At 39.6% G+C, this 12,061-nt stretch overlaps 2 protein-coding genes and 1 non-coding gene across 5 annotated transcripts in view; all 3 read left to right on the top strand.

Annotated features, from left to right (window-relative positions):
- Positions 1-1,746, top strand: part of NOL8 (nucleolar protein 8) — a 29,865-nt gene extending 28,119 nt beyond the window's left edge. Inside the window, exons 16-17 of the mRNA XM_045562322.1 lie at positions 772-851; positions 1,343-1,746. Of these exons, the coding sequence (XP_045418278.1) occupies positions 772-851; positions 1,343-1,393 (131 nt within the window). The 3' untranslated portion in view covers positions 1,394-1,746. The remainder of the gene's footprint in view (positions 1-771; positions 852-1,342) is intronic.
- A 3,029-nt stretch (positions 1,747-4,775) lies between these two features.
- The window catches only part of IARS1 (isoleucyl-tRNA synthetase 1), a 74,485-nt gene continuing 67,199 nt past the window's right edge, over positions 4,776-12,061 (top strand). The window contains exons 1-4 of one of the 3 annotated variants that reach the window (XM_045563136.1): positions 4,776-4,865; positions 9,845-9,970; positions 10,698-10,854; positions 11,148-11,267. In XM_045563136.1, the coding sequence (XP_045419092.1) occupies positions 9,852-9,970; positions 10,698-10,854; positions 11,148-11,267 (396 nt within the window). In that variant the 5' untranslated portion in view covers positions 4,776-4,865; positions 9,845-9,851. Of the gene's footprint in view, positions 4,884-9,844; positions 9,971-10,697; positions 10,855-11,147; positions 11,268-12,061 lie in introns of those variants that run through there. The other 2 variants (XM_045563137.1, XM_045563138.1) reach the window with 2 other exon arrangements.
- Positions 6,590-6,722, top strand: LOC123646820. The gene has a single exon (XR_006738062.1). It is a non-coding gene; the product is annotated as a small nucleolar RNA SNORA84 (small nucleolar RNA).

Below are 12,061 nucleotides of genomic sequence, written 5' to 3'. Positions count from 1 at the left end.
CCTCCTGCCTCAGCCTTCCAAGTAGCTGGGACTACAGGCTCATACCACCATACCCAGCTAATTTTTTCTGGTTTTTATAGAGATAGAGTCTCGCTCTTGCTCAGGCTGGTCTCGAACTCTGGCCTCAAGCAATCCTCACACTTAGGCCTCCCAAAGGTTACCAAAGTGTTAGGATTATAGGCATGAGCCACTGTGCCCAGCCTCTTTCTTTTTTTTTTTTTTTTTTTTCTTAAGAGACTGGGTCTTGCTTTGTTGCCCAGGTTGGAGTCAAGTGGCATGATCATAGTTCACTATAGGCTGGAACTCCTGGACTCAAATCATCCTCCTACCTCAGCCTCCCAAGTAGCTGGGACTATAGGCTCACACCACCACACCCAGCAATTTATTTATTTATTTATTTACTTACTTACTTATTAGAGACTGGGTCTTGCTATGTTGCCCAGGTCTGGAACTCCTGGCCTCAAGCGATCCTCCTACCTTGATCTCCCAAAGTGCTAGGATTACAGGCATGAGCCACCACGCCCGGCTAAACTCCTCATTTCTTAAAGCCTAGCATGAACAGTAACAAAGTTACATAATAGTAAATAATAGATAAACAGTAAAATCCTAGCAATACTACATGTTTCATTTTGTAAAATAACACTTATTTTTGAAAACTGGTAGAAATTGAACAGAAAATGGTTTTAACTAGAATTGGATAATGCCAATGCTAGAATATAGCCCATTTTAGTAGTAGTTTGCTGCCTCATCTTTCTTGTTTTGCCCTATTAGGTTCTGACTTATTCTGGAGAGGAGTGGGAGGTAAAATTAGCAAGAATTCTTGGGAGGCCAGAACAAACAACCTGCGTATGGTGAGTAATTGTTTCTTCATATTGATTGTTTCCTAAAATAGATATGGTATAATCTTTGTGTTGGTATTTCCCTGGTGTAAGAATAAAAGAAATAAGCTATGAAAATTTAGACAGAAAGGATGACAACTGAGAACATGATTTAAACTCTCAGAATTACAGTGCTGGAAGGGAACTTAGAGGTTGTTTGATTCAACCCATGAATGGTACAGGTGAGGAAACTGCAGACTAGCTGGATTGAGTGACTGGTCCTAGAGTCAGGCTCATTAAGTAACAGGAAATCATGAGAATTTTAAAGACTGAATTGTAGCTACCAGTATAAACAATGCCAAAAGTTTGAATATTCCCTGTTCATTTCAAAAAAACATTTCCAAAATGGGTTTCCACATTCCTGACAATGAGAACAACCTAAATTTTACTTTATACTTACTGAACAACTTGAAAACTATTTGTATTTATTGTTAACAAAGGCTTTCAATTTTATGATTTTCTAGGATTGTCGGAAGAAACACAAAGATGCCAAAAGAAAAATGAAACCAAAGTAATAAATGTCAGCATTGGTGTTGATCCTGAATGTGAACAAGGCTCATGTAAGGAAATTTATCCAGAAAATAGGTTTTAGCTGACAAAGAAGAAATTTCAGAGTAAAGGAATAGTCAAAATCTGTCTGATGGAATATATTCTGGTTGCCATCTTTTTCTATGGAATTCCTCTGTATTTCTTCCTAAGTAATTACTTCAAAAAATTAAATTGAACTTTTTAAAAATGAAGCACAAAGATAGTCCCCCAGAATACTTCTTGTATATAATCTACTTGCCCTCCATCCTCAATAACTAATGAACAAATTCTGATACAAAGTTTGCATGAAGCCTTTTTTAATAAATTGGTCAAAGCACTTAATGTTTTCCAAGTTAGGCTTCGTGTAAACTATAGGCTATTTGGAATATTTATTTCTGATTTTGTCAAATATACCTTACCTCCATTCTGCATTTGTATAAAAGGATGAATTACAAGTCAATATTGAGTTCTACACTTGGTCCTGATGAATAGCTAACTGAAATGCAGGACATTTCAGACCAACATCTTCTGAGAGTTCTGCGAGGACCAGGAGAGGAAGCCAAATACAGAGTTTTCCTGTCTTTGGCCTCTAGGAATTAGGGAGCAACATAATGGAGGCAGGTCCAGGAATCTCAAAATTCTAGTTAGACTGGAGGCTTTTGAAAAATACCAAGTATCTAAAAGATATGTAGTTACAATTAGGAGTCAGGACCCTCAGTCCAGATAGAAAACAGATTTAATATTTCATTAAATAAACCAATCTTGCTTTTGGACTCAAGACAGATGTGTCTCCTACGAAAATGGGCTCTATATGAAATAATGTTACATGGACGGTTCCAGGGACTATCATTGAACCATGATATATCTAAAATTACCTTAGTATTTATTGATTTGCCTCTTGCTTGAATATAAACTCTATGAGTGTTGGGATCTCGTCTGGTTTATTAACTATTATGTCCCCACTCCCTAGAACTGTGCCTAACACGTGGTGAGTGCTCTGTATGTTTTTTTAAAATAAATAGAGTCCAAGGAACTAAGTAGCTTAAAGAGTTATTCTGATTCCTGTGTTTCTAAGACTTTAGACTTCAATGAAAGTGGAAACAACTACTCAGCAGGATAAATAATTCAAATATTCTACCTTCTCTTGATGTAGATCACATTTATACTTTTTAAACTATTGCTGCATAGTAATCCATCCCTGTAACAATCATTTACTTTGCAGTTTGGTCAGGACTCACTGGGGACTGCTCATCTCTGCTCCATGTGGTGTCATTGGGGTAGTTTGGGGAGAGCTAGAGAATCTACTTCTAAGGTGGCCTGCTCACTCAGTGCTAGTCCATCACCTTCCTTAAAGCATGGCAGCTTGGCTCTAGGGGCACATGTTCCCAGAGGCAGAAAGTAAATGCTGCTAGTCTCTTAAGGCCTGGACCAGAAGCAGTCTCAGAATCACTTCCACTGTCCAGGAACCCTCTGTTCTGATCTCATCTGGGCCCTCTGGAGAAGTGATAGAAATAAACTGAACAGCCACGTGTGGCAGCTCACACCTGTAGTCCTAGCTACTCAGGAGGCTGAGGCAGGAAGATTGCTTGAGCCCAGAAGTTCAAGGCTGCAGTGAGCTATGATGATGCCACTGCACTCCAGCCTGAGCAACAAAGCAAGACCCTGTCTCTAAAGGATACCAAAAACAAAAAAAGGGGGGGGAAGAAACTGAACAAAGTGGCAACTTGATAAATAGTAAAGTTATAGAAGCATTAAGAGTTACCACTTTGATGGAGGACATTTAGGGCCTAGACCATAAATAATGTTGAATATATGCTAAACAGACTATCAACACATTCTTAAACTAAGGAAATGCTTTCTACCTGTTCTAGGCCAGATCAATCTTTTTCTGTCCTTCTAAAGGATAAAATAGGCAGTTATAGAACTATTCTCAATTTGTCAAGGCCTAAAATTTCCTTCAGAGGCTCTGGTACCAAAGCCTGAGGTCTACTGCCCTTTGCGTGGCTCCAGATTTCCTTTTATTATTAACCAGATCTGGAAAGTACCAGGCAGACATATACCAATGATAATAAGTAAATATGCAGGCTGGGTGCTATGGCTCAAACCTGTAATCCCAGCACTGTGAGAGGCCAAGGCAAGAAGATCACTTGAGGCCAAGACTTCCATACCAGCCTGGGCAACACAGCAAGACTCTATCTCTAAAAAAAAAATTTAAAAATTAACTGGGTGGGCTGGGCATGGTGGCTCATGCCTGTAATCCTAGCATTCTGGGAGGCCAAGGCGGTAGGATCACTCAAGGTCAGGAGTTCCAGGCCAGCCTAAGCAAGAGCGAGACCCCATCTCTACTAAAAATAGAAAGAAATGATCTGGACAACTAAAAATACATATAGAAAAAAATTAGCTGGGCATGGTGGCACATGCCTGTAGTGCCAGCTACTCGGGAGGCTGAGGCAGAAGGATTGCTTAAGTCCAGGAGTCAGGTTGCTGTGAGCTTGATGCCATGGCACTCTAGCCCAGGCAACAGAGCGAGACTCTGTCTCAAAAAAAAAAAAAAAAAAATTTAATGGGGTGTGTTGGCCTGTGCCTATAGTCCTAGCTTCTTGGGAGGCTGAGTAAGGAGGATTGTTTGAGCCCAGGAATTCAAGGTTAAAGTGGAGCTGTGATTGCACCACTACATTCCAGCCTGGGCAACAGAGTGAGATCCTGTCCCTAAAAAAATAAAATAAATTTTGAAAAATTTGTTTTTCATTACAGGAAACATTTTAAACAAAATACAATAACAATTTTAAACTTGGTTGACAGGCCCGCCCTTCCCTTTTGTTATATCACTCCATATGGCCATTTACGGCAGAAGCAGCCTTGGGATGAGCTGCTCACGGCCCCACAGTATAATTCAGTAAGCTGCTGCTTGGAAAGTTTCTGTTTGGTGACACAAATTTTAGGTATGATTGACACGTGGTGAAATGAACAGATCCCAAGTGTCCAGTTAGATAAACACTGACAAACATAAGATGAAGAATATGGGCCTCGCCGCACCGCCGGCCCCAGGGGCGCCGCTTCCCAGTCCGCCACCATCCACCCAGACGTCTCCCCATCGCGACTTAAGATCTCAGCTGCCTGGGGGTATCAGATCCCAAGATCTCAGCCTGCCCGAGGGTATCAGATCCCAGCAGCGCGCGAAACCTAACCCCACCTCCAGGTCAGCGCTGCGGGTAATCCCGTGCCGAGCGCGCTTGCGGCTCACCCTCAGGGCTGGTGGGCGTGGCCAGGGGCCCGTGAAGCCAATCGGCACCCGGCTTGTTTGCGTGTGTCAGGTGGCGCCCTCTGATTGGCTGGTGCGGAGCGGGCCCTTCCCTTTTGCCCCGCACTATCAGGTGGTTGCATCACCTCGGCGGCACGCCGGCCTGCTGTTTAGACGCCGGGTTTCCCCTATGCTAGCTGGCTCGCGGGGCTGCCCAGGTACGTCGGGCCTCTCAGGTACGCCTTTTCCTGCCTGCTGGGTCCTGCCCGCGGAGGTCTCTCGGGTGCACCAGGTCCTGCCGCCAGGCCCCTCAGTTGCGCTGTGTCCTGCCCGCCGAGGCGAAAGTCGGCGCACGCGTTACAACCCTGTGACAGTAGCGCACGATTTAAAATATTTAAAAAATTTAAAAACGTGTTTCTTCAGGGCTTGCCATGCATTAGTTGCGTGTATATTTCCAAGGAGGACGATTGGGAGGCGGTCTAAGGTGGAGCTACAGAACTCAGAACTGGGTATGAATTTTGGCCAGATTCCTTGGGCCGAGGACTACAATCCTCGGAAATTCCTGTGATGCACACTGGGAACAGGGTAGTTCTTGAACCGTTGGATGGTTGTGAGAATTCAGGGTGATAAGAGCACACTGGAGAAGTTCAGAAGGTGGGCGAGATTACTGCGAAATCTAAGTATTCATAAGAATAAATCAAGGCATGGTTCCCAGTCCCAGGCTTCCCCTTCTTGTGCCCGGTTCTCGTGAACGTGCATTAATTGCTCGGGACCTGGGGTCAGAAGGGTGTAAGCGCGGCGTTCCGGTACTGAGCTCACTTGGAGACTGATAATGCAGGAACCAAGCGCAGGCCTCGCTAGCAGCACAGAGGAGGAAGACTGCTTTTCAGTGGAATTTGGAGGTGAGACAAGGAGGCGGCTTGTCAGGAGCTGCCACTGGGCTTTGGGCCTTGAAGATGAGTAGGAATTGGGGGTAAGAGGAAGAGAGGCCAGGGGACTATGCGTAGAGTACTGCAGGATTTGAAAGTACTGGTGTTGGTTCAGGAGATGAGAAGTCGCTGTCACTGCAGCTTAGGATATATGTGAAGAATAAGTGGGAGATGGCTCTTAGTTTCCAGCCTTATGAGTTTATGTTTGCCGTTTTGAATGAGGTTGTGTTTGAAATGAGTAAAAACCTTTTGAAAATGATGTATTACACACAATATGAATCGGTGTAACTGACTTTTTTCTTTCTCAGTGGATACGGGTAATTTTTTTTATATGTAGCAGTTAATTTTAATGACTGCATGATACTCATTTTATTGATGTACCATAATTTACTTTATTCAACATGGATATTTAAATTCTTTTTGGTTATTTGCCTGTAGAAACAATGCTTTCATGAATATCTTAGTATACAAATTTTTCACATTTGCATGAGTATGTCTATGGAGTATATGTTAATAGAATGTGACTAAATTGAGGAAAGGCTTGAGATGGACCCACCCTGAGGTTAAATTTGATTTAATAAAACAGTCTATGAAGACCTGGGAATGAAAAAGGGAGAGCAGAGAAATAGACTTAGAGGTAGGATCCACGTGTCTTGATGATTAACTGGATATGTATATTATCTGGATAGTATCAAGGATGACTCAGAAACATCATGCCTAGGTAATGGGAAGAATATTGGAACCACTAGTACATAAGAGTTAAAAGGGGAAGCAGTTATGGTCACAATTGTGAAATTTTAAACAAGATGTGGTTTCAGTGTGCTTTTCTAAAATATATTGAGATAAACACAAGTGAAGGTCAAGGAAAGTACTCTAGAAATTGCTTAAACAGGAAGTTGAGGGTAAGAGACTGAAGGAGTTCTGGAATAGGGAAGAGTGGAGGGCCTGGACTATAGTAAGAGGAAAGCAGAAGAGATAACATCTCTGTGTACAACCTGGCACACCCCATCCCTGCCCTGTGGTTGCTGGTTGCTGTTGTGCAGGTACAGCTATCCAGTGGATATATTGGGCTATAGTAATCCTGTGATTTATGCATGGGGGCTGTTTCTCCTCAGCAGCCGCCATAGCCCGGTCACAGGTACATGGTTCTTCCTGAAATAGTCAGTGTGGCTGTACTGGGTCTTTTTGCTTGGCATAATACTTCAGTGATTCTTAATCTTTGGAGGAGTAAATACTTCCTAGAAAATTCAGCAAATGTTATGAGCCCTCTTATTAGGAAGCTTAAATCTTATTTTCTCGAAAAAAGGTTCAGGTATCTAGATATCCCTGAATAATTGTCAGAACAATGCAAAAGTGATAATGCTTGAACTTTGATGTGAATGCTAATCTCATAAGGATATTGTTAACATGCGGTTTAGATCTGAGGTAGGGTTGGTTGAGGAATCTGCATCTCTCATAAGCTCCCATAGACATGGGCCATCATAGGAGTAGCCTTGAAGAAGAGATTAGATGTGACGAATGTGTTGATATCCGAAGTTCTATTAATCTTCTGATACAATCTCCTAGGTTTCAGTTGGCCTCTGATAACATAGCCAATGAACCTTAATAAATCAAAAAAATGTACAGATTTACACTTCTTTCTGTTGTTGAAAGGCTGGAGGTTGTGATGAGAGTTGAAGATCTAAAACATCTTACAAATTCTATTTAATACCACTTAACTGTACACTCTGATCAGAAATAGCTGTGTCAGTTAGTTAAGCAGCCCAACTCTCCTTGCCTTTTTTTTTTTTTTTTGTATACTCAGAGGGAGGCCAGCAAAGTGGCTCACGCCAATAATCCCAACAACTTGGGAGGCTGGGGCAGGATGATTGCTTTAGCTGTGGAGTTACGATTATGTCACTGCACTCCAGCTGGGGTGGTAGAGTGAGAACCCCAACTCTAAACAAAACAAAACTCAGGCATTCTTGCATCTGAAAAGTTAATGAACAAAAGGAAAGACTACTTGTCATGGACTTTTTTCTTTGATGACTTGAATGGATTGCTGTGCTTAGACTATAATGCTTTCAGTGCTTTCTGCATTGATTGAGGTATATAGGTGTCTTCTACTCAATTACCTCAGACTGTTAAGGTTCTTGAGTACTTAAGGTTTTTCCGTCTTCTCTGTTCTCTCATTATCAGCAATCCTGTCCCATTCTAATCTGCTATTGGCTTGGAAATCTGATCACCAACCTTATTACAATTGTACCTAAAAATAAGTAAGCTTTGAGAAGGAAGGGGCTCAAGGATGCTCATTAGATAATTAAGTCACAGATTGATCGAGTGTCTCTGCTTGAGTTTATTAGCAAAACTTTTAAAATTTTTAAAAAGACACTTTAAGACTTCTCTCACTAGGGACTGAACCATAGAGGTATAAGGCTTGTCCTTTATACAAATCATGAATAAGCAATAAAACAGGTAAAATGGAAAATTGGAATAAACTATATTCGAACGTGAGATTCTCATCTTTTTAGCTTTAAGATTTTTTTTTTTTTTTTTTTTTGAGACAGAGTCTCACTCTGTTGCCCGGGCTAGAGTGCCGTGGCGTCAGCCTAGCTCACAGCAACCTCAAACTCTTGGGCTCAAGCAATCCTACTGCCTCAGCTTCCCAAGTAGCTGGAACTACAGGCATGCGCCACCATGCTCGGCTAATTTTTTCTACATATTTTTAGTTGTCCGGTTAATTTCTTTCTATCTTTTAGTAGAGATGGGGTCTCACTCTTCCTCAGGCTGTTTTTAAGTTTCATTTTCCTCAAAGAGAAAAATCAGGTTATTTCAAGATAAGTGCTTTCTATCTTGTGAGTATAGGTAAGAAATTCTTAGCTACTTTGAGAATTTTTTTGGATTATTAATGAGTTTTTGTACCATCAGAATATGTAAGATTTTCTTGTTTAATTTTAGAAATATTGTCTACCATTACTGAATATTATACTGTAATTGGAAAATAATACTGAAGAATGTGATTTGGACACAATTTTGCCTATCTAAAAATAACTCAAAATGATTGATGGCCTAAATAGAACCTAAAAATCTGCAACCTTGTATAGGTAATGGTTCATTAGATATGACACCAAAAGCTCAAGCAGCAAAACAAAGCACAGGTAAATTGAGCATCACTAAAATTAGAAATTTTTGTGCTTCAGAGAAAGCTATCAAGAAAATAAAAAGGCAACCCACATATCAGGGGAAGCTTTTTACAAATAATATATCTGATAAGGGGTTCGTATCCAGAATATATAAATAACTTTTAACACTCAACCATAAAAAGACAGCACAGTTGGAAAATGGGCAAAGGATGAGTAAACATTTGTCCAAAGAAGATACATAAATGACCAATAAGCACATGGAAGGATACTCAACATCATGAATCATTAGGGAAATGCAAATCAAAACCACAATGAGATACTGCTTCCCATATTTTAGAATGTCCATAATCCAAAGGAGGACAATAAAGAGTGTTGGGGAGGTTATCGATAAGTTGGAATCCTCATTCACTGCTGGGGGAATGTAAAATGGTACAGTCACTTTGAAAAACATTTTGGCAGTTTCTCAAGAAGTTAAAAACTGAGTTACCATATGATCCAGAAATTCTACTCCCAGCTGTATACTCAAGAGAAATGAAAATAAAGATCTGCAGAAAAACTTGTTCATGAATGTTCATAGCATCATTATTCACAATGGCCAAAAAGTAGAAACGGTCCAAGTCTCCATGAACTGATGAATGGATTAAAAAAATGTAGCATATTCCTTAATGGAATACTATTCAGCCATAGAAAGTAATGAAGTATGAATACATATTACAACACGAATGAACCTTGAAAACATTATGCTATGGAAAGAAACCAGACAAAATAGGCCACATATATATATGATTCATATAAATTTTTTTCATTTATGAAATGTCCAGAATAGGCAAATTTTTAGGGGCAGAAAGAATATTAGTGGTTGCTGAGGGCTGGGAGAGGAGAGAGTGAGGAGTTACTGCTAATAGTTACAGGGTTCTGTATGGGAATGAAAAAATGGTGAAATTAGGGGTGATAGTAGCCCTACCTTGTAAATCCACTGAATTGTACACTTTGTACTTTATGGTGTATGAATTTTACCTCAGTAAAGCCATAATTTTTAAAAAGTATGATGGGTAATGATATGTGCATCCATTTTAATAATGCAGTAAGTACTCTGTCATTCCTAGGTTTCTCTTTTGACAATAATAAATTTAATTTCTTTTGCAGCAACAAAATGGTTCGACAAGTTCCAGAAAACATCAATTTTCCTGCTGAAGAAGAGAAAATCCTGCAGTTTTGGTCCGAATCTAATTGTTTTCAGGAATGCTTAAAGCAATCAAAACATAGGCCAAAGTATGTAAATTTCTTTTGGTAAGGGTAGAGTCCTTAAGAATAGTCATTTCTTAGACTGAGTTCCATTAAAGCAGGAACTCTTTATTCATCTTTATATTCCGAGAATCTCCCAGCTCTCTATATAGTGGATAGTCAGTAGTATATGTACATTGAATGAATGAGTTCTTAATTATTAGGGTAAATTCAGTTTCTTTAAGGGGTCATCTGAGTAATATGTATGTATTACTCTGTTTCTTTCCACCTTTATCCTCATCACCATCCCCATTTAGGCACTTATACCTAAGTATAAACCTATAGAAGGCTACTATGGTGCTACCTTCCGCTAGGCCCCATTCACCTAAAAGGCTAGTCCTTTAATCCCTGTTTTTGTTATATATCTTCTCTTCTCAAAAACTTTATGAGATTGGTGTTTATTGCCCTATTTTACTGATGAGAGATAACTGAAGATCAGGATAAATAACTTGCCTTATATCATGGAACTAATAAGTGAAGAATGAATAGTTGAATGACAGTCTCTCCAGCTCTACCATAACTGTAGCCTTTCTGAAGGCAGGAACACCAGTAAATATCTAATCAATTATATCGAGCAATTTCCTGATCTTGCTGCTTTCTGCTTTTCTTCTTCCTAAAGACTCCACTCTGACAGTAGCAATCAATAGAAAAATGTTGTCCTGACTTTTTACTGTTTGTTTTAAAATGACTAATGTATTTTTATTACCTCTGTTAGATTTACTTTCTATGATGGGCCTCCTTTTGCAACTGGACTGCCTCATTATGGACATATACTTGCAGGGACAATTAAAGATATAGTTACAAGATACGCTCACCAGAGTGGGTTTCACGTTGACAGAAGATTTGGATGGGACTGTCACGGCTTACCCGTGGTATGTTTGAGTCTCCGGCCTTATAAAATTCTAATTTTTTATAAGCATTAGATTTCATCATGTATTTCTATATTACATACATTTCATCATGTAATATGTTAAAGTATGATGAATTTTGACTATCAAAAGTCTATGTCAGGCTCTTTCTTCGACTTCATTTCTGTAATATAGTTCATTTTCTCTGTAGATTTTCTGAGAACTAGTCTTTTTTAAACTGTTTGATTTTCTAGAGTTATATAGTTGCAGTTGTTTCATAGGGCGGGGATATTAACAATCTTATCACAAATTTTCAGGAATATGAAATTGATAAAACACTGGGAATCAGAGGACCAGAGGATGTGGCCAAAATGGGGATTGCAGAGTATAATAATCAGTGCCGAGCAATTGTGATGAGATATTCTACTGAGTGGAAGGTAGGTTGGGTTGTTTTCAGTAAAATGAACCGAAAGTTTAGTTTTTAAATTGGAGTTGAAATGATTTGTGGTTCCTTGTACTTTTTATGAGATGATCCCCAAAACATGGCTGTCCATGTGAAGTTGTGACACAAGAGGAGTTGACTATCGTCTTTACACTGTGTATCCCTAAAAAAGGATCATTAGCTTCCACCTCCAATCCTATTACTTAAACTATTAACTTAAACTGAACCCTCTCTTTTCTGATTTATATATGCTTGATTGGTCTTTCATATTTAAACTCTTTCCTAGCCACAGTATATGACAGAAATCATGGTGTTCTAGCAAATATCTTTATTTGAATGTTTCAATATAATAATTCAGATGTTGAAATTCAAGTTTGGACCATTCTTATTATATTAATTTGACTCCGGTGTTGCTCACTCTTTCTCTTAGTAATAGAGCTCCTACAGCTGGCAAAACTCCTGTCCTCTCTTACTCTTATGGGCTTAGGAATAAAGTCCCCGCTTTCTTCCCTGCCTCTAAGATTAAATTAGTATGTCTGTATGATTTTAAACCATGTCTGGCTTTCTTCCCCCCCATATTCTCCATCTTACCTTTGAACTTCAAACTTGCTGTTCTTCACAATTTCCCATTCTGCCAGTGATATGATTCAGGCTTCTTCAAACATTAATCCTCATGATCAACTCAGGTACCAAATCCTATAAAGTCTTTCTTCTTAGTGTCTGGTTGTTCGCTTTTATATTCTTTCTCTAGCCTCTCACCCACCATCATCTTCATTTCTGTAACAATTT

This window comes from Lemur catta, chromosome 10 (assembly GCF_020740605.2).
Source record: "Lemur catta isolate mLemCat1 chromosome 10, mLemCat1.pri, whole genome shotgun sequence".
In the NCBI taxonomy this organism is placed as follows: Eukaryota; Metazoa; Chordata; class Mammalia; order Primates; family Lemuridae; genus Lemur; species Lemur catta.
Note: the sequence above shows the minus strand (reverse complement) of the source record. Positions and strands in the feature narration are given on the sequence as shown.